The sequence below is a fragment of the Monodelphis domestica genome, chromosome 1 (genome assembly GCF_027887165.1).
Source record: "Monodelphis domestica isolate mMonDom1 chromosome 1, mMonDom1.pri, whole genome shotgun sequence".
Classification (NCBI taxonomy): Eukaryota; Metazoa; Chordata; class Mammalia; order Didelphimorphia; family Didelphidae; genus Monodelphis; species Monodelphis domestica.
In genome coordinates this window covers 611,177,889-611,204,718 of record NC_077227.1, presented here as the reverse complement: position 1 = coordinate 611,204,718, position 26,830 = coordinate 611,177,889, and the positions used below count along the sequence as shown (strand labels likewise).

Sequence of the window (26,830 nt, the reverse complement as noted above, 5' to 3'; positions counted from 1 at the left end):
ATGATAGCTGAGTATAACACCTAATAGAGAAATGAAGGATGCCATGTTAAATTTTGTGTTTTTTTAAAATTTATTTTTAAATAAACAGAACAGAGAGTTATACAAACTTCAATGAGTCAGGAACAAATTATTTCATCAGAGTCCTATTAGAAACTATGTCAAATAAATTGCCAAAGTAAGAGAAAATAAAATTTCAAGAATTTCATTATAATTTCAAAAAAGGATTAATATAGCCTTACCAGAAAATAAACAGATTATCTCTTCAAATTTCTTAATTTAGGCAATACCAATAGAATTAGTCCAAACTAAACCATTCTTAAGTAAATTTCAGCAGTCACCTATGGATGAATTTTGAAAACTTTAGTATTTGTTGTATTACTTCAGCCAGGAAAGTGTAAATTACTGGATGATAAGTGAATGTAAATGATTTATGTGAAAAAGTTAAAAATTAATTAAATCATGCCTTTCCTTTTCTCACATAATGGATATTTCTCCTGCATTTCCTAACTGTACCTTAGTACATCAAATTAAATACAGTTATCAAGTGTCTACTCTGTGCTGAGAAATAAAAAAACTAAAATAAAAAAGTTAATAACCAAAAGTCCTTGGCTTTAAGGGGTTTATGTTTAATAGGCAAGATCACACACACATACACACACACACATGGAAATAAACAATAAATACAAGTTAATGGGGGAGGTAATAGAAACTGGGAGAATCATGTAGGAAGGAGGTAGCACTTGAGCTAAGGACTAAAGCAAACTAGTGATTCCAAGAGGCAGAGATGAGGAGTGCACAATTTCATGGCATAATTATTTACATAACTATTTTGATTTTGAATAGATTTTTGTAAGGATAAATGTCTTAGAAACAAACTGCTATAAAATATCAATACCACAGGGATAAACAGAAAGAGATAACCCACCAAAGAGATACATAAAAACTGTTAAAAACAAAAAACAATTAAAAAAAGGAATTTGGTACTCCAGTTCAACAGACTTTTATTAAACAGCTTCACTATGTGAGGCACTATAGATACAAAGAAATAAACAAAATAACCATGTGATGAAAGAGCTTGTGTTCTATTGTGGGGATCAAATACATTCATGATAAAGAAAAGGTAATCTTGGAGGAAATATTAAAACTGGAGGACATTATGAAAGTGATTGTGGAGAAGACATCTTAGCTGAGCTTTTTAGAAAGGTAAGGATACTAAGAAGTAATGCTGAGAAAAGAGTGATCTAAAGGAATGGAGAAATATTGTAAGAAGGCATGGAGATAGGAAGAGGAATGCCATATTTGGGGAGTAGCTAGGTCAATTTTGTAAAATGCACACTGCTTGAAAGGGAGCAATATGAAATATTTGGAAAGATAAGTAGGAAAGTCAAGTCAATAATCATTTATTAAGTACTTAGATACCAGTCATTGAACAAAAATACAAAAAAAACAAAGTAAAATAGGAACAATTTCTGCTTTTAGGGAGCTCCTATTCTAATAGTGGTAAATAATTTGCAAATACACAAGATATATACAGTATAAATGCAAGGTTATCTTGGTAGGAAACGATTAGCAATAGAAAGAACTAGAAAAGACTTCCAACAAGAGTGGGATTTAAATGAATCTTGAAGAACAGCCAATGTACAGTCAGGAGAATGGTGTATTGTGTGTGAGGAATGGCAAGTAGGCCAGTGTTGATAGATAATGAAGTATATGGAGTCAGGAGGTAGACGGCTTAAAATGGTAGGCTACGGGATCTGAACATGAAAGAAAAGATTCTGTGACACTGAAAATATAAAATGTCCCTTAGCTTGTGTCACCTCTTCCTTTCCCTTCCCTTTATATTTTTGCAGTGATTATGGTAAAGTGAAAAAAAAAACACGAAATGGAGTGGGGGAAAAGAATTGAGTGCCAAGAAACACACTTTTTAGACAAGCAATAGGGTTGTGTTGTTGAACCTATGGAAACACCTGTGGAAATGTAAGCTAGAGAGGGCTGCTCCCATCCCTTTCTCTTCCACCCCTAAGGACATTTCTCTCATCACCCACTCCTCTGCCCAGCAGCCCAATAAGAGTGCTTTCTTTCTCCCCTGTCTGTGATAAGGGGAAAACTCACAAATTTGGGCACTCAGTCTCTAAAAGATTTGCCATCACTGTCATAGGGAATAATTTAGCTACTGGTATTGCAAATGTAAAATATTTGTCCAAGAATGATAAGTAGAAATACTACTGATAAGTTAAAATACTACATATCAATCTAATATTCTCTATGTGAGGGTAATTCAGAGATTAAGTTAGGATAGGCAAATAAAGAGTTACTAGTATTTTCTTTATATCATGTCCCAAGGTGTCAAAAAGTATCCCTTTGTTTCATGAACATTTCCCTCAAAAAGATATTTTGGAGTTATTGAAAACAGTGATCACCAAATAATATTATAAAAATGAAATGTATTACATTTTAATAGATGGGAAATAACTGTTATTGATGTGGAAGTTACTTTTGGATCATCTCTCCACTCAGGATATGGAGACATTTTGTAAAATCAAGGATTAAAATCAGTACTACCTTAGAAAAAATAATAAAAATAAGAAGATAGGACATGTTAAGGCATCTTCAAATTACCTATTACAACATATTAAAAATAGAAAATGGGTAAAAAAGTAGATGTTTACATAGAATATGATAATTTTCTAAGGATTGAGATTAATACAAATTCTGATTTAGCATTGGAAGAAGACCTTAAAGCTGGATGGGACTCGCTAAAATCTTGGTAAATCAACTGCTATATGACCAAAAGAGACTAGAAGTCATTTCAGTCACAAAATGTGATATTCTTGTTAAGCATAAATGTATTTTAGCCAAGGATAACACTACTTTAGAGTATAAAAATCACTTGTAAAATTATACATTTGAAAACAGCTATAAGACATACTAGTATCTCATTAAGGTGTGAAAAGCAAAGCAGAGGAAAAGGTTTGGTGATTCAACTAAACAATATTATTCTGTGAGCATTTTATTATGAAATGGGAAGGAAGGTATCAAACAGAGGATCTTTCAAGAAATCAATAAAACATCCTTTTCTTCATTAATGACAATGAAGCCAATGTATTTGTTCTCTAGAACTATATTGCTATATGTGCTCATAAGAAAGTAGAAATAGTACTAAAAAGAAAATATAATTGGCAAAAGCAATTAGACCAAACCAAATATCAACAGAGAAGATCCTCCCTGGAAGCACAACTATGAGGATGCTGAGGGACAGATTTTTCAAGGTATTTAAAAAAGGAAGACACATTGACAAATGATCAAAGGATATGAACAGGCAATTTTCAGATGAAGAAATTAAAACTCTCTTTAGTCATATGAAAAAAATGCTCCAAATCAATAGTGAGTAGAGAAATGCAAATTGAAATGGTTCTGAGATACTACCTCACCCTCATCAGACTGGCTAACATGACTAAAAAGGAAAAAGATAAATGTTGGAGGGGAAGTCAGAAAACTGGGGCACTAATACACTGCTGGTGGAATTGTAAACTGATAAAACAATTCTGGAAGCAATCTGGAACCTGTGAATCTTAAAATTTCTCAGACTTGTGAATCTTACAGAATTCTCAGACTCTACCTTAGAACATTTGGTTAAGGCTATTCCCCATTTTAAACAATAGAAGTACTTAGTCAGGAATGTATGTAAGAACTTTACATTACTCCACCCATACTGAGGAATACTTTAGGGGAAGATAAAGTTATAAAACTCCTTACTGAACAATGGAAAGGTACCCAACCCATACTTAAAGTAAAGCTAAAATCCTTAAGCTAGGTCTATTTTTAGATCTAACACAAAAGGGTGCTAAGTACCTATAAAAGTCAAATTAATCACTAAAAGGTCAGGCAACTTGCAAACTTGCAAGGGACAAGCTTAACAAAAGAGGTGTGAAGTTTTAATCTATCCAGAGAAGTTGAGAACTAAAGAAGATGTGAATTAAGAATGGTCAGTCCTGTGAAAATGTCTACTGTGATTGGTAGATGTGAAAACTTAGGGGAGGTGATATAGGAGAAAATTCTCTTTAAAAGGAGGTCAGAAGGCCTCTGAACTTAATTTAGCTATGGAGCTGAATTGGAGGCTGGTCTCTGTCTCGGTGGCTGAAAGGGATTTCAGCCTTGGAAGCTGAAGTGGAGCTTCCTGAGCTAAACTGGAGGGTCTCTCTGAACACTTGAATTTTGCTTGGGTCAAATCTTGTGGTGAGTGGATTAAAGACTGACTGATCTCTCTCTTAAGGCTTAAACCTAGGCTGGCCTAGCCCTTTTCTCATTATTTCCTCTTACTCTCTCTCTCCCTTTCATTAATTCCTTAATTAGTATTAATTAAAATCTCCATAAAACCCAGCTGACTTAGGTATTTCATATTTGGGGATTTTTCCCATGGCGACCACTTTATTTTTAATATAAAATCAAGACACAAAAAATTATCCTTACAGTTTTGGCAATTCAAAGTCTTGAAACCACATTTTTGCGGTCACAGTTTTAAGGCAACCACTCTTTTAACTGTAACAAACCACTTTGAATGGGCCATAAAACATTGCATACCCTATGATTCAATAATACTACTATGAGATATGAATCTGAAAGAGATTATAAATAGGGGAAAATAACCTACCTGTACAAAAATACTTCTCTCTATGTAATATCTATCACAACTCTTTTTGTAATGGCAAAGAACTGAAAACTGAAAGCATGCTCATCAACAATGGAATCAATGAACAAGTTGTAGTATGTGCTTGTAATGGAATACTATTATGCCATAAAAAATGACAAACAAGAAGATCACATAAACCTGGAAAGACTTATATGAAGTGATGCAAAATATAGTGAGCAGAACCAGGAGAACATTGACACTGTTACAATAATACATACAATGATAAACTGTGAATGACTTAACTTATCAACAAGGCAAGGAGGCAGGACAACTGCGAGAGATTCATGGAAAAAAAAGGGATATCCACTGCTAATCCACTGCCATAGAAGGAACAGATGGAGTTCAAATACAAATTTAAAATACCATCCTTTATTCCCTCCATGAATTTTTCTCTAGTGTAAGCAATATGTGTCTTCTTCCACAATATGATAAACACGGGAGTAGGTATTTTATGATGGTATGTAAGTTACCTATATCAAATTACATGCCTTCTTGGGGAGGGGTGGGAGGAAGAGAAAGAACATGGATTGCAAAATATCAAAAAACAGAGATGTTAAAATTGTATTGACATGTTAAAAAAAAGGAAGGAACTAAAGGGCGTCATTATTTTGAACTTTTTCTTTAAAGCAGCTGAGATAATGTCATTACTTGTATGCTTATTCCCATTTCTAAATGAAAATTACCCTCTACTTTCTGACTCTACTTCATTATCTAACTATACTAGTCTACTTGCTAGTCCTCACACACAATCTACCATTCTGACTGAATTTCCACTATCTGTTTGAGATTCACTTAAACTCCCCTTTTACTGGAGGCCTTTTCTAGTTCTTCCTATTGTTCCTCATTCCCTACTGAGATCACCTACCATTTTCACTATATACAACTTTTAGGTTATGTGTGTATTTGTAAATTGTTTCCCTCCATTAGAATGGGAATTCCTTAAAAGAAGAAACATTTTTACTTTTGCATTTTTGTTCAGTTACTGGCACATAATCTCTCTGCCTCAAATGGATACCATTGTTATCTCCAACTTGTAAAAAGCCTCTCTTCCTTCAAGACCTGGGTTCAAGTTCTATGTGAAGCCTTTCCTGATCACTTCAACTGTGAGTGCCTTTCCTGTCAAACTACCAGAAATTTATTGAATTCATCATAATTTCTATCTATTCTCTTTATATTTATTCTGTACATACTTAGAGATCTTTCTCCCTATTAGATGTAAACTCTTTCATACAGAAACTGGGGCAGCTATGTGGCAATGGATATAGAGCACTGGGCTTAGATTGAGGAAAATTTAGCTTCAAATACTAGCTTTGTGAATCTGGGCAAGACATCTAACTTCTGTGTTTGCTTCAAGTTTTCTCATTATGAAATGAGGATAATAAGGGCATTTAATGATAGTCTTGAAGACCTATCTTTGGGGACAAATGTGCTAAATAATATTATAACAATTAATTATAAAAAAGAATTCTTGTTAAGCTCATATGGTAGTGTAATGATAAGTATATAACAATAAAATCAGCATGTTCTTTTTTTTTTTTTTAAACCCTTACCTTCCGTCTTGGAGTCAATACTGTGTATTGGCTCCAAGGCAGAAGAGTGGTAAGGGCTAGGCAATGGGGGTCAAGTGACTTGCCCAGGGTCACATGGCTAGGAAGTGGCTGAGGCCAGATTTGAACCTAGGACCTCCCTTCTTTAGGCCTGGCTCTCAATCAACTGAGCTACCCAGCCGCCCCCTGAGCATGTTCTTTTTAAGGTTTTATATAAGTCAGTTTCCTCACAACATCTCTGTGATGCAAGTAGTACTAAGATTATTATCCCTACTTTACAGATAAAGAAAGTTTAGAGAGGTTGGATGACTACCCAAAACAGTAAGGATATTGTCTTGACTCTAATAACAGTATTCTTGTCACTATATGATGCTGAAAACAAGAGAAACTAGCACAAGAGCCATGAAAAAACAGTTTAAAATACAAGAAATTTTAGAATAGTTATAAGGACAGTTTGATTTATTAAGGCTTCATCATAATAGAGAAAATTGATAATTTTGACAGCATGAAACTGAAAAGCTTTTTTGAATAAATAAAATCAATAGAACTAGGAACAGAAGGGAAACTGTTTGGGAAAATATTTATATCAAATATCTCTGATAAGCATCTGATGCCAAAATATATATGGAAGTACAAAGTAGGAAAATTTTATAACACTCCAAAATGCTTATGTGCTAAAAGGATATGAACAAATAGTTTTCAAAAGAACTGCAAAATATTTACAATGTCACAAAAGACTGCTCCAAATGAAAACAGAGAAATGAAAATCAACCAGTTCTGTGGTTTTAACTCAAACACAGAAGATTAGCAAAGCTGACAAAAGATGGAAATAGTTAATGCTGGAGAGGCTGACAGAATGCTAGTCACAGCACCCTGTTGGTACAGTTGAGAAGTGGTCTAGTCATGGGACACTGTATAATTATAATGACCAGGGTTGTCCTGAAGAAGAATTACTATCTTTTGAGATAGAATGGATGAGACTCTTGGATCTAGTAATCAATGAAATTTATGAATGGTTTAGCTAAATTCTTATGCCCCCCCCATTTCTTTTAAAATCTGTTAGAAGGCAGGATTTCTTTGGTAGGGAAAATCTAGGAATGATATATTTGGATATGAACATAATATACAAACAAAAGGAATCAATTTAAAAGGACAGAGTAAACAACCATCTTGCCAAAATGGACTTGCAAAGCACAAAAGCCCAAAGTATTTAAAGATATTTTTCATTTGGTAAACAAACAAAAAAATGTACTAAAACTTTCTTCATACCTATATTAGCACTTGCATGACATGGGGCATTAATGTAATAAAAATGATTTTTGTTCTGGAGAAATATGATAAAAAAATTTTCTAAAAAATTCTGTGCTTGCCTTTATATTTGAAACACAGATTTGCCACAATACATTCTTGATTAGTAAAAACAAAGAGTTAAGATCATTTAGTTTTAAGGGACCAAACAGGATTGATAATATGATACCATAGCATACATAGAATGTTTAAGAAAATTAAACTATATTCCCATCAAATTAATATACTTTAGTGACTATTTTGATTGCATACCTATATGCCTTGGGTTAATGTTTCAAAGTCATTTTAGGTGCAGGTTTGTGTTAGGTCAGAAATGTACTTGATGTCTAAAGCAATTTGCATATTATTATGCTAATACTAAAACTGATTTAATAAGCCAAGTGAGTTAAATTCAAATAAAACTAATTTTAAGGAAACATTTTGATTTAATTCTTACAGTTAAGTTGAGCCCTCAGAAGAATATAAACTAACAAGGATTTCATCTTTTTCTGGTTAAGAAGTTATGGTTTGATGTTTAAAAGTAGGAAAGAATATGTAGCAACAGCTATTCTGATAGAGAATATGCCTTCTTTAAATTCCACTGAGGCTGGCAGTTTGGTTGGAGACCCCAAAATCTATTCTGTCCATCTGTTTTATTATTCTTAGAACAACTGTCAAAAGTTGCCCAGGGATCAAGTTGCAAACGGTACTAATTTGCCTTTGAAAAGTAGGGCCTGGGGGAATACTGGAACTCTGCTTATAAATTCAGAATCCCATCACCAGTGTGCCAGGGTCTTTGCTTTGTAGAGGTATGAGGTTTTGGACTTCCAGGCATACATCTGACTTGAAGCCTAGGATATAGTGATATACTTAGATCTCATTTCATAGGCAAAGGGAAAAAAAGGACAATAACTTAAGTCTCTAAAATTTGTAATTGTTCTCCTTCAAATATCTGATTTCGAGTATTTTTGGAGAATAGTTTTAACAATCTTTTAAATACAAAAACCTTCTCTAATATTAAGTGATTAAATAAAAAACAAACAATGAAAGGGTTAGCAATTTGAAAATCCAGATTTCACACAATTGACATTAATCTTAGGTGAAATATTTGGCCAGTTCTTTTCTGACCACAGAAGGTTGAGATGGCTTAAGTGTCAGAAGCTGATTTCAAAGATATTTTGAAATGCAGAACAACCACAGGCCACTAATTGGAAATTTCTTGCTGTTTTGTGATAAAGAAATTATAGTTAAAGTACATGGACATACAAAGTAATGAAAAATGCCTTAAGAGGAAAAAACAACAACATAATCTTTTGAAATAGGAAATTCCAACAACCCTGAAATTAAAGGAAAATTTACCTTTGATGAGGGATAAAATAAAATTCCTAAAATGTAAAACTTATACCTCTACCTCATCTTGAGTTAATTAATGGTTGCTTTGCTGATGAGTTTAAAATAGGAAGGGAAATTTTTTTTCTCATGTTGTCAATATTAAGTAGTAAGCATTTCATTAACAATGTCTTTTTATCAAATGTACTAAAATATAAATTTTTACCCACAATATATTTAATATTTTCAAATATGGCAAAATTAAAAAGCTATTTAAGACTATTAGAATCTTTCCTGAACTTTATCACCAATTGCTAAAAAGCATACTATTTGAAATTTTAATTTTAATAGGTAGTCTACATTTAAGGATTCTACTTAAAACTGTCTACAGCTGAAATCTGTTGAGAGATTGCTTCATGAACTACAGCACACAAGGCACAGAAGGGTGAAACATTTGGACTTGTATGCTTTGTCCTTCTTTTGGCTTTGCAAGATCTTCTATTATAAAGACACATGTCCTGGGAGACCTGAATAATGGGAAGTCTCACTTTCAAATAATATTACTTGTAATCTCAGAGTATAATAAATGTTATTCGGATGTTGTTTATACCATTTTGTTCCTTTCAAAATAGTACTCATGATTAGTAAACTGAAATTTGATTAATGTTGGATTAGGAGGCTCTGATATCTAGCTGCAATATGTTATTTCAACATGTGGGGTTATTGGAAAAGGATGTTTTTAAAACACTTGTTCTTGTCTCTTTTCCAGAATGTGAAACCACTTAGAAACTAAATGTTTTTGACAATATTAAAACCATATATATTTATTATGCGTATATCAGCCATATTAGTTTTCCTGTGAATCTTCTATTATATGACAAGTAGAAACTTGCTAAGTTCTAAGAGTTCTAAGAGAATACTGGATTATGATTAGTTGAAGTCTAGGGTCCAGACTTATGTGGTTTCTTTTAAAATATGATTCTGAAAACAAAAGAACAGTCATTGCTAATGCTCAAGAAACATTACAGTCTATGAAATCCTAGAGAAAATAATTCATTTTAGGGCCTTTTTTTAAAATGTAAGACTAGGAATATGTGATTTATGGGACTTTAAGAGGACTGTGTAATCCAGAATTTTAACTGAACTATAATATGAAAATGATTCTATATTTCTGTTTCTTGCCTTTACTCTTCTTTATTCTCTGCTGAACAGTGTAATGGAATCAGAAATAATGGCTCTCTCTGAAACTGTCATACACAAAGTAACTATATGAATTCTAAAGTTGAAATATTTTCCTTTACTGAATGACCTTTTATACTCTGAATAATTTTGAACTAATAAATGCTAAAAGTAAAAAATCACAGCAGCACCATGAAAAGCATGTAAGGTCAAGAAAAACACTCTTGCATGCTTTTTGGCATAGTGACCATTTCCACTTTTCTAACAGCTTTCTAATAGCAAAATGTATTTGGGAACAACAGTGGAATTTGTGTCATCATGACCAAATGATTACAGTGCAAACCCTAGATTCTTCTGTGGCTCAGCAGGCTTCTAGTCCCCATGGTAACTAAACCTCAGATATTGTCCTGCACTCAGCTGGAGTACAGAGAGTTGGGAGGCTTTTGTGTCTGATGAGATTTCTTCCACAACCTTCTAGCAACAGACCCTAGCGCTTCCTCCTGACTCTTTTCTAATTGAGATGCAAATTAATCTCTGTGGCTGATTACACTTCCCTTAAAGCTACTGACAAGTGCAGCTGTAACCAGAGTTTACAGACTTTCCAACAAGTGACTTCAGCTGTCATTATTTGCATGAGGCTGCCAAGGCCTTAACAGCTCACTGTCTCAAAGATGCAGATAGTTTCCCTTAGGCATTGCATGCATTTTATTTACTTGTATAAAATTTGCATACAATTAAAAGTAAATATCATATGAGTAAGGCACTGTTATTTAGTAATATGTCCCAACTTCGAGAGTACTCAGATCTTTTCTTCGTTAGGATCATTAGTCTCCACTAGAAGGGTCTTTTATTTACCTAATAAAGTACTCATTCTTACCAAATTTCTTTCACTTTTTAATCCTACTTTTGTCTATAAATATGCTGAGCCAAAATCAGACCAAATTCATGCTTATTTTAAAAAATACTCAAGAGCATAAAAAGAAATCCAAGCTGGTAAATCTTTATTATAATTTTCAAGAAATGTTATGTGACCCAGGGCAAATCACAACTCTCCTTGCCAAGTTCTTACAGCTCTTCTACTTTGGAAGCTACACAAAGTACTAATTCTAGGATGGAAGGTACTGAGAAAAAAAAATGTCGAATGCCACAACCAAACCACTGTTTCAGTGAGCATAATGTCAGAACTCCCGTCATCTCTTCTGTAACTCTCAAAGAGACTCTGAGTTCTCTGATCAAATATAAAGTTACAATTCTAATTTTTAAGATTTCTTCATGAGCGTATACACAGGAAAAGGAATCTGGGCTTAGGGAGTCAGAGGAAAAGTGAAGTTGTCTATGGGGCCGTCTGCCTTATTGACATGTTCCTTGTTCAATCAATGGAATTACTGAGCTCAGGTCTTCCTGACTCTAAGTCCCACACTGTACACATCATTCCCCTAAACATCTAGCAGAATCCTATAAATTTTAACATTTTTACTTTAAATGAAATAAGAAAACAAAAAGAAGTTGTAGTTGAAAAGCTCTCCTTAAAGAGGCAGAACTGGCAGCTTCTTTTATCCCTGATCCAAAGCAAGAAGAAACCTCTTCAATGCCTCACTCTCACTCATCCCAACTTTGATAGTTTCTTCCTACATGACATTTCCCACATACATCCCCTTCTCTTCACTTACATAGCCACAATCCTGGTTCTGAAACCTAGTTCCTTATCACCACTTTAGTGTAACATTGCAGTAATTGCTGCAATAGCTTCCTAAGTCTCTAGCTATTCTCATCCATTATCTACTCGGCTGCCAAGGTAATTTCTTTTCTAAAGTCTGAATATATTACATTTTCCCCTTCTGCTCAGTGAGCTCCATTGGTTCTCTCTAACTACCAGAACCAAACAGAGAGTGTCCCAAAAGTTTTACTGCAGTTTCAAGCTATTAAAGTAATTAAAACTTATTATTTAAAAATATATTTATTAATTTAAACTATTAAACCACTAAGACTTATGGGCAATCCTATATAAATGATTCTACTTGGTGTCTAAAGCTCTTTATAACATAATCACTTCCTAGCTTTCTCATCTTCTATTGATTGTGCTAACTCCCACAAATATAATATAGCTTTACCAGTCTAGTTGATGTTCTTGGAAGACAACACTCCATTTCTCATCTCCATGCCTTTGTGCCAACTGTCCACCAAGTCTGGAATGCCTTTCTGTTATGTCTCCTTACTTCTGATTATTAAATTGCATGGATTTCTTTAAGACTTAAGCTTAAAGCTGTATGCTTCCTGTATTTTAGCACTTCTGCTCTCCTTAATTCAGAGCCACTATATCATCCTTTTTTAATATGATGAAACTATTTCCCCTTAATAATTCAAATAGATCCAAAATATCTTATTATGGTTTCCCCTTCCAATTGTGCGCCTTGCAACCTACCCACTCCCCATGCTTTGCAACGTACTGACTCCATACAGAATCCATTCTAGGCACTAGAAAAATTCTTCAGTATGTTATCATATAAAACATGAATTTAATATAAAAGATTTCTGACCATAATGTAACACTTCATTATTTATATCCTCTGAGCTTAAAAATAATGTTTTTATATGAAGGTTTGTTCCTGGGTCTTTCTTCTTCTTTTTCTATCTTGTTTCTGTCTTCTGGACTTCAAAACCATGCCCCTGCCTTATCCTAGAACTTCTCTCACTGTCCGGGGCTCCCCATACTACAATAACTAACCTCTCTTGATGCCTTCTCAACTCACAATGGCCTCTGTAAGGTCCACCTCCTTCTAGTGTGGAGGTTCTCCTAAAGGGGCCCAAGTTAGTCTTCATTCTCTTCCTGGCCCTCTTCTTGACTTCTGGAATTCAAAATCACAGCCCTATACTATATACACTTGTCCTTCCCACCTCCACCAAGATAACTTTATTAGACTATAAGCCCCTAGAGGACAGAAACTGTCTCTCTTTTTGTTTGTATTTGTATCCCTGGAATTTAGTGCTTAGCACATAGTGAGTGCATGTTTCATTCATTTCCTTATTCTTTCTCTCCTTCCTTCCTTCCTTCCTTCCTTCCTTCCTTCCTTCCTTCCTTCCTTCCTTCCTTCCTTCTTTCCTTCCTTCCTTCCTTCCTTCATTCCTTCCTTCCTTCCTTCCTTCTTTCCTTTCTTCCTTCCTTCCTTCCTTCCTTCCTTCCTTCCTTCCTTCCTTCCTTCCTTCCTTCCTTCCTTCCTTCCTTCCTTCCTTCCTTCCTTCCTTCCTCCCTCCCTCCCTTCCTTCCTTCCTTCCTTTTTCTCTCCCTCTTTCCTCCCTCCCCATCCTCAATTCATCTTTTATTTATAACTATTATAAATGTGATTTGGTCAATGTATTCTCTGAGAATCAGAGGAAACTGTTCACATCAATACAAGCCATCAAGGATTTTATGAACCAGGGACTAAGTTGGGTGTTGAGGGTACAAAGAAAGGCAGAAAAGGTTCCTGCTCTCAAGGAGTGCATTCTTGCAACAAGAACTTCAACAAGAAATTGAAGATAATCAACAGAAGGAAGGCACCAACATTTAAAATTTTTTTATCTTTTTATATTGCTATTTATTGTTTTACCAATTACACATAATAACAAATATCCATAGAAGTTCTCCTAAGTTATAAGATCAAACTTATCTCCCTCCCTCCTTTCCTTTCCAGGGAGACTGAGAAGAGGGGGAGGGTTTAAGAGGAAGATAATGAGTTCACTTATGGATATGTTGAGTTTACAACATCTATGGGACATCCAGTCTGAGACACCAATTAGGCCACTAGTTTTGAGTCTAGAGTTTTGAAGAGAGAGGTTAGGGCTGGATAAGTAGACTTGATAATAATCAGCATAGAAATAATTGGATTCATAGGAACTGGTAAGATCAGAGTAGAGAACAGTTTGCCATTAATGGCTTTCACTGAAGCTCTTAATTACTGTTTTTGGAGAGCCTTTTCAGTCTTTTAGTCATAGCAGATATCCCAAATTACAAAATATCAATAAATGGACTACAGCTCTGAGAAAGCAAAAATCAGTTGAAATGGAAAGTGAGGCATTTGACAAAATTCTTGAGAAATGGGAAAATGCAGTACTATTATTCCCATTTAGAAGAAAATCTTAGTTACTAAGAAGTTATAGGACTTAGTCAGGGTCATCTACTTGGTCAGTGGGGGAGAGAAATCATAAGACAGAGACTGTTGGCTTTTCTTCACTTGACTCTGCTGCCTTGTTACTTCAATAACACTACACTAAATAGGAGACATGCCCCCAGTAAAATATTAAGACTGATATTTGTTATGAGAGTGTAAAACTACATAATTGCCCTTTACCACCAACTGGAGGTTTTTCAGGGAAACATTGGCTCAAGCAATCAATGTTGCCATTTTTTCCCTAACTGGTTTATGGTCACAGTTCAGTTTATATTTTCTCAGATTTTATGAAAAAATATAAATGATAGAGTATCACTTTATGATTCAAAATTTTCAATAAAATTTAAACATTATTTTGACCCATACATTGTCAATATGAACTCCTATTTTATGAAGATAATATGCTTCCCAAATGACAGAATTAACATCAATTATTGGCTATAATTTTGAAGTTTGAAAGTTTTTAAAATTTAATTTAAAAATAAAAAAAGCAAAGTATTACCAATACATTGTGAAAAGAAACCCTTTGAAGCTGAAAATAGAATACAAAGTAAAAATGAATGGGATGAACTGTGAACTCATCCATTAAATGGAAGAGGATAGCAGAATGGATTAGAAAAGAGAACCTAAAAAAATTTTATTTACAAGAAACATATCTGAAACATAGAGATTGAAATACAATGAAAATAAAGAGCTAGAGAAAATCTTTTATGCTTCAAGTGAAGTAAAAAAAGGAAACTATAATGACATCAGAATTAGACCAAGTAAATAAAGGTTAAGAAAAAGATGGGCAGAGAAATTACAGTATACTTATGGGCATTGTAGATAATAAATCAATATAACTACATACGTATGAAAGGATTGAAATACTTAAAGGAAAAATTGATTCAATTTGGAGAAACAGGAAACAAAACTATAATAAATGGAGGAACTTCAAGTTTTTTTTTCAGAATCAGAAAATTCAAACCAAAAGAAAAAACAAAACCAAATCAAGTCCTAATTTGACAGTTTTCAACTACAACTGATCAGATATTGGAGTATAAAGAGTTCACCAAAAAATGTAGAAGAGCAAAAATACTAAATATATAGTTTATTGATCACAATGCCATAAAAATGATATTCAACAAAGAGGTCCTGAAGAAAGTATTAAAAAGTAATTGGAGATGAAATATTATAATTCCAAAGAACTGGTGGAATGAAAAACAAATAATAGAAAAAAAGCAATTTTTTTTCAAAGAAATTTACATCTCTAAACATTAGAAAAAATCAATGAACTGGGCACACAATGAACAACCCCCCCCCAAAAAGACCTTTTATTAAACTGACCTCCACCTAACTAAGCAAAAAAAGAGAAATTCAGGAAATTAATCATTAATAAAACTGAAAGCCAAATCCTACCACTATTTTGATTTTTTAAAAGAAGAAGTGTCAGATCTAGAGAGGAGTTCTTGGGTTCAAATTTGGCCTCAGACACTAGCTGTGTGACCCTGGGCAAGTTACCTTACCCTCCAATGCCTCACCCTTACTGCTCTTCTGCCTTGGAACCAATACATGGTATTGATTTTAAGATGGAAGGTAAGGGTTGATTTTTTATTAAAGAGAGAAGCAAACCAAATTATTTATGTCAAAAATGAAAATGCATTAATAACAATGAAGAGAAAATAAAGAAAATTACCAGAAATTATTTTGTGCAATTATATAACAAAACTGATTACTTAGAGGAAATTTATTAGCATTTAAAAAAATATCCAGAATTAAAAAGAATTAGAGTATATTATATAGAACAATAAAAAAATAAATTGAACAAGCCACAAATGGACATCCACAGGGAAACAAACAAATGAACTTCAAGACTGGATGGATTTACAAATTAATAGTATCATTTAAAAAAGCATTAATTCCAATATTACATAAACTATTTGCAATAATATGAAAAGAAATTACTCTTCTAACATATTTCTATGATATGAAAACCTAAAACAGGGAGAGACAAGGTAGAAAAAATAAAACAATTGACTAATAATCTTAATTAACATTGATACAAACTGTATGAATAAAATACTAACAAAGAGGCTATAGTGGATGATACACTGGATCTCCAATGCAGACTTCTCCCAATCACCAAGGAATACTAAAGGTCACTGGAGTGATGCTGTATTAAAAAAAACTTGAGGAACAGGGAATCCACTTACTATTGGAACAGATCACTTGTTACAAGTGTGGTGAAAAAGACACTACAACAACATACACCCAAGGACACTTGCATTTTCTCAGTGGATGATGATCTGCCCCAGAAAGGATAGTAAATCAGGAGCCCTGCCTGAGCTCTCTACGTTTTGTTGGGTGGTTGTCTCAGTCACTTACTAAAACTATACCCAAGCTCCAGCCATACTTTATTTCACTTTCCATCTTCTACATGGAGTGAGGCTCTAGCCAACCTCCTTACCATAATAAAATTCATTAATTCTAAATAATTCTCTCATTGCCCTTGGAAAAGGTTTATTATTACCATTCCTCTAATTATGATCAATATTTCTAAATAGGGACATAGAGGTTTACTGAATAATCAAATTTGGCTTGTTCCAAAGGATCACAAAGAGTGATGAGAGAAATACAAGTTTTGTGGAGGACACATACTCAAGAATACACACAACAAGAAAATAAGTTACAGTTTTAAGAAATTTCTATCATTAAGGCTTAGTTAAAAGATAGGATTTTGAATAGGCATGAGAGAACTTTAGTAAGTATTACCAAGTCTCTTGTGCTGCTAAAGTAGAACTATCACTTTTCTTTTCAAATTCACCAACTGTTTGGGCTATGTTTAAAAGATAATACTTTGACTTTTCCTGATAAGAACCAAAGATATTGTCTAGCAATTATTTTTAGTCTAAAAAGTTTTATTCTGAATAAAGTTATAATAGTTGAGCAAGTAAATGAAAGTATCAAACACTGGATAAGTAGGTTTGGAAATTCCTATCACCTCAATTTCAAAATCTCTAGTTGGCTTGTGAACTGAACTATAGCATGTGGCAAGCTTCCCATTTACCACACACTAGACACAGAAAGAAGCCCCCTGATTACTCACAAGGGAAAGGAAGAGCAGATGGTAGGGGAACTGGTCCTCATCACTCAGAGGAGGCAATGACTACAGAATGAAGGCCAAACCTGACGGATTCATTCAGCCTGCTGAGGAAGTTATAGAACCATCTCGTGAGGACAAAAAGGGTACACTGAAAACATTACTAAAAACGCTTATCCAACACATTCCTACTGTGTTTCTCTTTCTTTCCCTACACCTGACAGGCAGCGTAACTTCACAGGCTGGTTACTGTTATTGCCACTTTTAGGTCAATAACTAGATACAGGGCACTGTTTCTTTCATTGCCACACTCCGCTCACCATACTTGCGCATCATAAATAACATTTTCCCACCCAAATAAAGATAGAAAAGATAACTGCATTTTGGAATATAATCATGTCCAATGTACAAGATCTTTCAACTCATGTTTAATTCTAATGAACACAGGATTTAAAGTTGAATTATAACTGGCATATTTGAAATATTAGCAGTGATAAAACTGGATCTCAAAGAAACTTGATTTGAGGCTAAGTTAGGTAGTTTGGGAGCCAATTTTCAAGTAATGCCCTGAAGATGAGATAGACATTCTACTTACCACTATAAAACAATATAAATAAGAAGCAGGCAATCTTTAGGGAAAAAACTGTTTTCTGACTATAATCTGTAGAAAGTCCAAAATGGAAATCACTTTTAGTAAATAATACTCCTGGTTCATAAAAATAAATGATATTTGAGTTGAATGAGTCAGTTCTATCCTGACAACTATTCTACTCAATACTATGTAATTTAAGAAAATAACTGAAAACAGAGTGGGAACATAATACTGGCCACATAAAATTGAAATCCTGGTCACTCATATTTAATTTCTATTCCTTTGTCATCACTCAGTACCTAGTGCCAAGAAAAAGTAATTCTTTATCTGACCGTTATCTTTTAAAACAAGTCCATTTGGCTCTATGTGGGTCCATGGATATTGCTGTTTTTTTCTGAATTAGGCTTAAAACCATATGGAGAGTGTGGTTCTATCTAGGGGGTAAATTATCTATTCTTAGGAGGGAAATTAACTACAGTACACTATGATATCATCTAGTAAATCTTCTCTGTAAATCAGCTATGTAAGCACTCTAAATAGTTTTCAGATGTATTTGAAAGTGATATTTCACCTTTACAAAAATTTACTCTGAAAGCATTTTATTTCTCAATATGATCAGATCCATTATTAGAATTTGTGGACTTATTTAATTCTTTCCAAAGTTATGTTCTGATACTTGGTTCATGGAAGCAATATACTCCAGACATAAGCAAAAAAAAAAATGAGTTTGGGCTTTTGCCTATATATCTTTTGGATTAGTATGGTTTAATCAGAAGAAATTTTAGGGAGGAAACAAATCATTGGAAAGTTTGTGCAATTTACTCCAAGCTGGTTAAAAACACTGACTCATAGCATATCATTTCTGAAGAACAAAAGTTTTCCCATATACTTTTTTCAACCTGTTATATCTATCTATCTATCTATCTATCTATCTATCTATCTATCTATCTATCTATCTATCTATCCACACACAAACTTTTTCTATTCTTTCCTTTTATAAAGCAAGGATAATTATTATTTACATTTCACAAAAAGAAAAATTGAGAATAAGAGAGATTAAATGACCATTAATTAAACATCAATTAAATTAATTAATTATTAATAATAAATTAATAATATATAAATTAATTAAACATTAAATTAAAGGCACAAAGATGGTAACTATTAGTAGAGAAATTTTAATATATTTTTTGATAAATTTTAAACATATTTTTATAACATATTTTAACAATTTTTAAAAAGAAATTTCTGACAAATTTTTAACATATATAAATTTCCCTAAATGCAAGTCTAAGTTTTATTTATGTAGATATTTTTAGATTCCTTCTTCTATGAAAAAAAATATTAACAAAATAGCATTTTGAAAGGCAAAGAAATAAAATTACTTTTATGATTACAAATTATTTAGAGTAGGGGATAATTAAGAGAAAAAAATGTATCTAAAGAAAACATTTCTTTACACATAGTTTTTATTGCTCTTGAATAGTCCAGCAGGCCTGACTGATGAGCCCCTTGATCTTTCTACTTGATACATAATCTAACCAACTCATTATTTTTTTTTTCCTTTTCTGCCAAGAAGCACTTTGGTAACAGTCTGTGGAAAGAATACTTTGCTCTGAAGGCAGAATTTACAGAGATGATAAGATTAAATTCATAGCCCTTTGGAAATGGTTAGAGATTTGTTGAGATATTCACTGCCAGGATGAAGCACCAGAGAGTATCCTGTAGAGATTAATGCTACACTGGCCCCCAGGGGATGGACCAGATGGGAGCTAATAGTTCTTTTCTACTTCTAATTTCTATGATAATTGCAAGTTGCCACGTGGCATATTTCTTTATCTAAGGCAAACTATCTTTTAGTCAATTTTAATGGAAGACTCTCCATCAAGAATCTATCTATTAATGGAATCTCTCATTCTTTTATTTAAAACTGAATCTATGAGAAGCACCAAGGGTAATAAACATCTAGTTTTCTTTAACTATTTGCACGAACATGCATTTTTACATGTGATACATTATAAATCTATATTTAGTTATCACTTATTAATGTAAACAACTGAAAATCAAGAGAAACTAAATTTCATTAAGTAGTTGGAGGACTTTTGTTAGAACTCTGTTTGGTTCACTGAATCTTTGTATCCTAATCTGAAAAAATTCAGAGGGCTATATAAGAATTGTGGTTGGGCTAATTTAATGTCTGATAAAAATGAAAACTGTTACTTTGCTCTTGTTTTGAAACAAGATCAGAAATTAGAGAAAAAATACAGTAAGTAAGAAACTATAATTGAAATATTACCTTAGTGGCCCATCCCCAATGCACCTTCCTTCAAGAAGGCTTCCCTGACTCCCCATGGATGTTATTTCATTATTTCTTTTGCATCCTCAAAGCATTTACTAATACCTCTTGGGGTATTTATCAGCCTAACTCATATTTAGTTATTGTGAATTTCTGTAAGCTCTTTGAGGGCAGCAACTATCCTTTTCATCTTTGTACCTCAGTCAGTATCTAGCACAATGTCTTCCACATTAATGGAGTTCTGAATAATATTTGTTGAATGAACTTATGGATGGAAGAAGACCATAAGTATATATTAGCATTTCTAGTTTGCAAATTACAGGGTGTTTAATTATTTGTTTTTTCAGTCAGTCGACAAGCATTTATTCAGTGCAAACCAAATATCAGACATCAAGCTAATTATAGAATAAAAAGAATAAAGAAAAAGGTCTCTGTTCTGAAGGAGCTCACATTCTAATCAACAATGACATGTTAGATATATATATGTGTGTGTATGTATATATATACATACACATATACATATATACACACATATATGTATACATACACATATGTATATATCTAACATGTCATTGTTGATTAGAATGTGAGCTCCTTATATATATATATATATATATATATATATATATATATATATATATAACTTCTACACAGAATAGATGGAAGTTAATTTAAGAAGAGAAAGACTAGCTGCTGAGAGACAGGGAAGACAAAGGACTGTATTCACTAGGGAAGACTTCCTTCAGAAGTAAGATTTGAGCTGAATGTTGAAGTCAACAGGGAGATTAAGAAGCAAAAGTATGGAGGAAAATAATGGCAAAGATAATTTTACATTTAAAGTAGTATGAAATCGTTACATAAGTCAGCACTTATTAACATTTATAATGAGGCTATGGCTTGGTGATTTTGTTTTAAACCCAAAATACTAGTTTGAAGTTCATATAAAATATCTCTTTAAAAAATCCATACAACCTTCTTCAACATTCAGTATAATTGCTGGTAAAAGTTTCTCTTCTAATACTACTCTTATCACTTACCTCTCTTAACAATAGTTTCCATAACATTGAATTTTTCAATGCAATGAAATCACAGCTACAAAGCCAAAGGATACAAGCTCTGGTAGAGGGGTATAAGAGACTTCACAGCCCTACTGGCATTGATACATGTGGCACATATAAGGCTCGGCAGCAACTGTGCAGTCACTATCGCTCCATCAAATAAAGGTCCAAAAAATGGAATCTGTGGCAGAAAAAGGAGAAATCATATAAGTTGTTAAAAACAGCACCAACCAACCCTAGAAAAGAATGCAATTAATTATCATGAAGTATGAAAAATGCAATAATTAATTTACTATTCACATTTATAGATTGTATCTTGAATTTAACAGGACATAGCTAGTTTTCTTCTATTTCAAAATAGTAATTATCTATTTCTGAATGGTAGTATAGGTGTTTTAGCAACAAATTAACAAATTCCTAGGTTATTTTGAAAACTGCCATTTACAAAATATGTCGAATTTACTAGATAGTATTTTAAAGGCACACACAAACAAGAGACATTTGAATGAACATTTTCTGATCTGAGAATAATTTTTAAATCTGAAGTATTTACCACCATGAGATTTTATTAATACACAAAAATCTCAGGGATAACCAGTGACTCTCTTCCCCCCCACACACACACTTTCCCACAACTTCCTACTGCTTACAAAATGTGCTATCAATTCCATAATCCAAAAGCTCCATAGACCCTAGCTCCACATGTCATTCTAACCTTACCAATGCAAATAAATAGATTCATAAAATAAAACCTGAGGAACTGAATGGAACAGTTTGTCTGGAGTAGAAGGTAACTAGTTCAGTCAAAGTTCCCTGGGCTTTCTCTTATTAATACATTTGGCTCACACTCATGCCCCTGTCCAAAGCTCATTTACGGTTTCTTTCCTACTCAAATACTATCCATCCTTCAAGGTCCAGGTTATATTACTCACCTTGTTTACGAAGAAAATCCTGACAACTCCATTTAAATGTGGGTTTTTTTTTTTCACATTTTCTGTACTTTTAAGGCACATACTTAGCATTTTTTATTTTGTACTACTACAAAAATTAAGTGAATACTTTTTAATAAACTAGATTATAAATCTTGAGGGGCAGGGGTTTATCTTTAATGCATATTAGAAGTTTGGACACAGTAAGTAGGCACTTAATTAAAAAAAAATCATTCTTTCTCTAGCTCTGGTTTTGTAAGGATGAATAATAATAGCCCCTACTTTTTTTTTTTTTAAGTCTACATAGATAGGTAGTGAATAGCAGACCCAGCTTTCTTCTCATTCTCCCTACAAGTATAGTGTTCACCCTTTGGGCGGTCAGCTGTAATCTGGAGAGTCCAAAGCCTTATCACTCAGAGAGTATGATTGAATGGTTCATAGAACAATGGAAAATTGTCAACAGTAACACAATCACTGATATCTGAAAACTTATAAGATGAGGGGAAAAACTAAAGATTTGATTATGTAAAAAGTAAAACCAATTACAATAGTTTTACTTTAACAACTGACCATTTATATACATAATTAGCAGGAAGCTAGTAAAGATTATGTGTATCATTAGAGAAGCCATATTACTTTGTTATAGGTTGCATATAATTTCAACCGTTTCATTATAAAATCTAAACAAACATGCTGTTAACTTAGTCTATAGTTCATGTAACAAAGTTGTCAATCCATGATTTAAAAAAAAAAACAGAGGGAACACTGTTGTTTAGGATAAAATAAGATTTGGAGCATGGTGCTAAAGTGAATTTGCTAATAATATCCAAAGGTAGTTAACTAGTACCCACATCCATTGGCACCAAGTGGTTAATTCTCTTAGGAATGAAACATCTACTTTGACAGACTTTATTGTGGTACAAATGAAATTAGGTAATGCTTCATTTTTATCTGCAGTAGGTAAAACTGGACAAATTTTAATTTATATGGAAAATACAGATATGAATTTATTTGTGAATCATTAAAATAAAGTATCTCATTATAATGAAATAATTAAAATAACATGAACCTTCCTGAACAACTGGAACCTAATTCAGCTACGCCAGTTTCAGTGTCTTATTAGACACTGTTAAATTAATATCAATTAAAGGGAGAACTAAACCAATACTACCTTTCACTAAAACCATCCATCAAAACAACAGAATCTCATTCTATGTCCCTAAACAAAATTATTTTCATGATCTAAAAATTATTAAGTGAATAGAATGTGAAAAAGTTACCAAGATGCCTCTTACATGCCTTAAAAATAACTAGGGCAGAATCTTGTGAGAAGTTTGTTCCACACGGCTGGTTTTTAGACTAAGTATTAAGCACAATCAACACTAATAATTAGTTCAGTTTTATAATTAGGATAGGTAACATATACAGTGCTAGGGACTTCTATAATCCTTCCATATGTTAAATTTAGACAACCATATTCAGATTCTGCTACCAGTTTTTAATGGAGTACACATTATTTATCAAGTATAGAGATAAGAGAAGCATACAGAACAACAAATATGCTATTTTAGAATATTATATCATCTTGAACTAAGGAAGAAACTATTGTAAATCACTTTCTAAAATGAGGTATTTTTGTGATGTCACTACTTAAAAAAGGAAATTAAGCTTCATCTTTCTCTCATCAGAACTGGGTCCATGCCAGCATACTTTTAGATTTAGTTTATTCGCCAGTTTTTGTGAAAGCAAAAAATGCTTTTGCAGAAAAGTGATGATACTAAAATCTATATTGATACACAATTACTCTGACAGCCTAAAGACATGAAAAATAGTTAGGGCAATCATAGAGGAGAAAACTTAGGGCACAAAGGGTACTCTGAAATTTCCTTTCATAATATGCTATGGCATATTTCTTAAAAGAACAAATGGAGCCACCTTAATGTGTCACTACTACTGCCAAATCACCAAAACATTCTGGGGAAGGGTAATGTACATGTGACCTCTGCTTATTGTTCTAAAGAGACAATCAACACATGAAATTAGAATAGTTGGCTTAGAAGATAACTGTCAGATCTAGTACATGTGAGTGTGAACTCCCCTACCCTCTTTTATGATTATAACAGTATTAGCCTTTTTGGTTATTTGATTAGTCTTGAGTTAATCATTAGTCTTGAGTTAATAGTCAAATAGTAGTTTGCTTTATAAGAATTATAAAAATTAGCTAAGAAAAATACAGTTTAGGATATTAAATCTTGCTTACAGCACTTTGACTTTAAGCCTATTACCCAAAAGTTTCTACCAAGTCCACCACACCCTGTTTAGGGTGTAACCTCAAAGCAGTCAGTAAAGAGGCAGAGGACTGCTTTGAGGTGTAAGCTCAATACAGAAGGGAGGTAGAAGGCTACTCTTGGGTGCAAACATCAGTCATCCAGCTGCTGACTCCTAGTATTTCATAATAATTGTCAGCAAAGAACAATTAGACCCCAACCCCTTATTGCAGAGGCCTTGGAAAGGTCAACCATAATATCAGACACGGGCTACCACTCATAGTGATTATTTTTGCACTTTCCAGCTTATTTAGCACTTGCATCATTGGTTAGTACCTGCCTTCATAAAAGATTTATATATCCAATCTATTTTAATTTTGACTGTATTACATTGTCATTGTGTCATAAGATTTCTTTGCATTAAAAAAAGGCTATCTCTTAAGGCTGGGGGTTCTATGGTCTTGATCTTGACCAGAGTCCAACTTTACTGTGAGACTGGCCTCCTCTCAATCATTTAGCTTGGAGACTGAATTGGTGTGATAAATTTTCACCACATACACTTTCAAAAATACAAATGCAAAATTTCTTGTATTTCAAAAGAATGGTAAACACTTTTATCCAAGGCATGAGAGGTCAAAGTATTTATGCTTTGGAGAAGTCTTTTGTCCAAAACTTTGCTATACTGTAGGAAGAAAAAAACCCTACAAAACAAAATTGAGTCATGCTTCAACTGGATCCAACAAACTTGCCTAAGAATATGTAGCTTATACATAAAGAACCAACACAAATACAAATTATCCATCATGAAAAATAAATGCAAACAATAAACTACACAAGCCATCTCCTGATGTGGCAAGTGTGGGAAGCCTTCTTTTCAAAGAGTTGAAGTAAGGAGCAAAGAGTTTGGGTACTGAAGTAAGTACTCTGTGTTTGTGACAGACCTTTTTACACATGGAAAGGACAACTAATATAAAAGAAAGAGCACTAAAAATGGATTTTAACCATAGTTCCACCATGAACTTGATAACTAAGAAAAGAGTCTTAAGTTCTTAACAATGATTATCACCTCTTTACTTTTTTAAAACACAACACATCACTTGGTAGAACAAAAATAGAGTCTTCAAGGTTCTCTTCAAATGAAACATTTTCAGTAAAAGCATTCGAGGCCATATGACCAATAAGTTGGAAGACTGGACAAAATTTTTTCTACCTTTAATTATGTAATAGAGGTAGAGAACTTGCAGCTATTTTCTCAAAGAAGAAATCAAGAGGTGCAGTTTAAAATAGAAAACCTGATTCCTTAACATGCTCACTCAGTAGCTCTCCCTAACCAGTTTCCCCACTCCACAAAGTGCATAAACAAATCTATTAACTCATTATTGGGGACCCAACTAAGAGATTTCCTTTTTCTATCAGCCTTGGCCTAAACTCATTGCCCCTTGACCTTCCTCCAACATCTTGCTACAATGAGCAATGGACTTCAAATTTGCTCAGTCACATAGGGAGAAGGGGAAGGCAAATGAAGGGAGAGAGTGCTCCCTTTCTGTCTGACTACTCTGTAGATTAGAAAACACCAAGCAATAGAAACTCTTCTTTGAACACACACTTTACTCTTTCCCAAGCCTGCAAAAAGGAGCAGTCATTGAAGAAATGAGGGAGCAAAAGAGAGGAACAAACAGGTAGGATTGTACTGGGTTGAAAATAAAGGGGAATGGAATCTAACTGGGACATGTCCTTTCCTTCCAAAGTCTAGTTGGAATCAAGGCCAGAGAAAAACATATGTTCTAATGTGGGAGGAGAATGAGACTGCTTTGGATCTAATCATTGGTGGGGAGGATAAAACTGTCATTGAAAGGAGAGGAGTTGATTGTGGGAAGATGGTAGAGTCGGGCCTGAAGCTTCCTCACTCTCCTAAAACAACCTACAAACAACCAAAAATAACTCCATAAAATCAACACTAAAAGTCACAAAAAGAGATAAGAAGTTAAGAGTTGAGCTGAACAGCTAAGGGTAACTAGAGAGAAAGGTTCCTAATTATCCCTCCTCAGTCCCACAGCCCTTCACTTACTTAAAAAATAATGAAAATATACAATAAATGGCCACAAGCCCCAAAAAAGCCTTTGGAAGACCTCAGGAAAGACCTCAAAAACCAAATGTCAGAGGTTGAGGAAAAATTGGAAAAAAAATGAGAGCAATGCAAAAAAAAATCAAAAGAATTATGAAAGATCATTAAAATAGAAAAAGAGATCCAGAGACTTACACAGGAAAATAATGTAGTAAGAACTAGAATTGGACGGGAGGGGGGGAGGAGGGTGCTTATAATTTCCCAAGACTAATAATAAGGCAAAATAAAAAGAATGAAATAATAGAAGAGAATATGAAACATTTTATCACAAAAAATGACCTGGAAAATAGATCAAGGAGAGACA

General features: G+C 33.4%; 1 protein-coding gene across 5 annotated transcripts in view; it reads right to left on the bottom strand.

The window, feature by feature from the left end:
• RALGAPA2 (Ral GTPase activating protein catalytic subunit alpha 2) overlaps nt 1-26,830 on the bottom strand; it is a 544,635-nt gene that overhangs the window by 89,820 nt on the left and 427,985 nt on the right. For all 5 annotated transcript variants that reach the window (XM_007476631.3, XM_056813837.1, XM_007476632.3 and 2 more), the window contains one exon: nt 21,259-21,386. In XM_007476631.3, the coding sequence (XP_007476693.2) occupies nt 21,259-21,386 (128 nt within the window). The remainder of the gene's footprint in view (nt 1-21,258; nt 21,387-26,830) is intronic.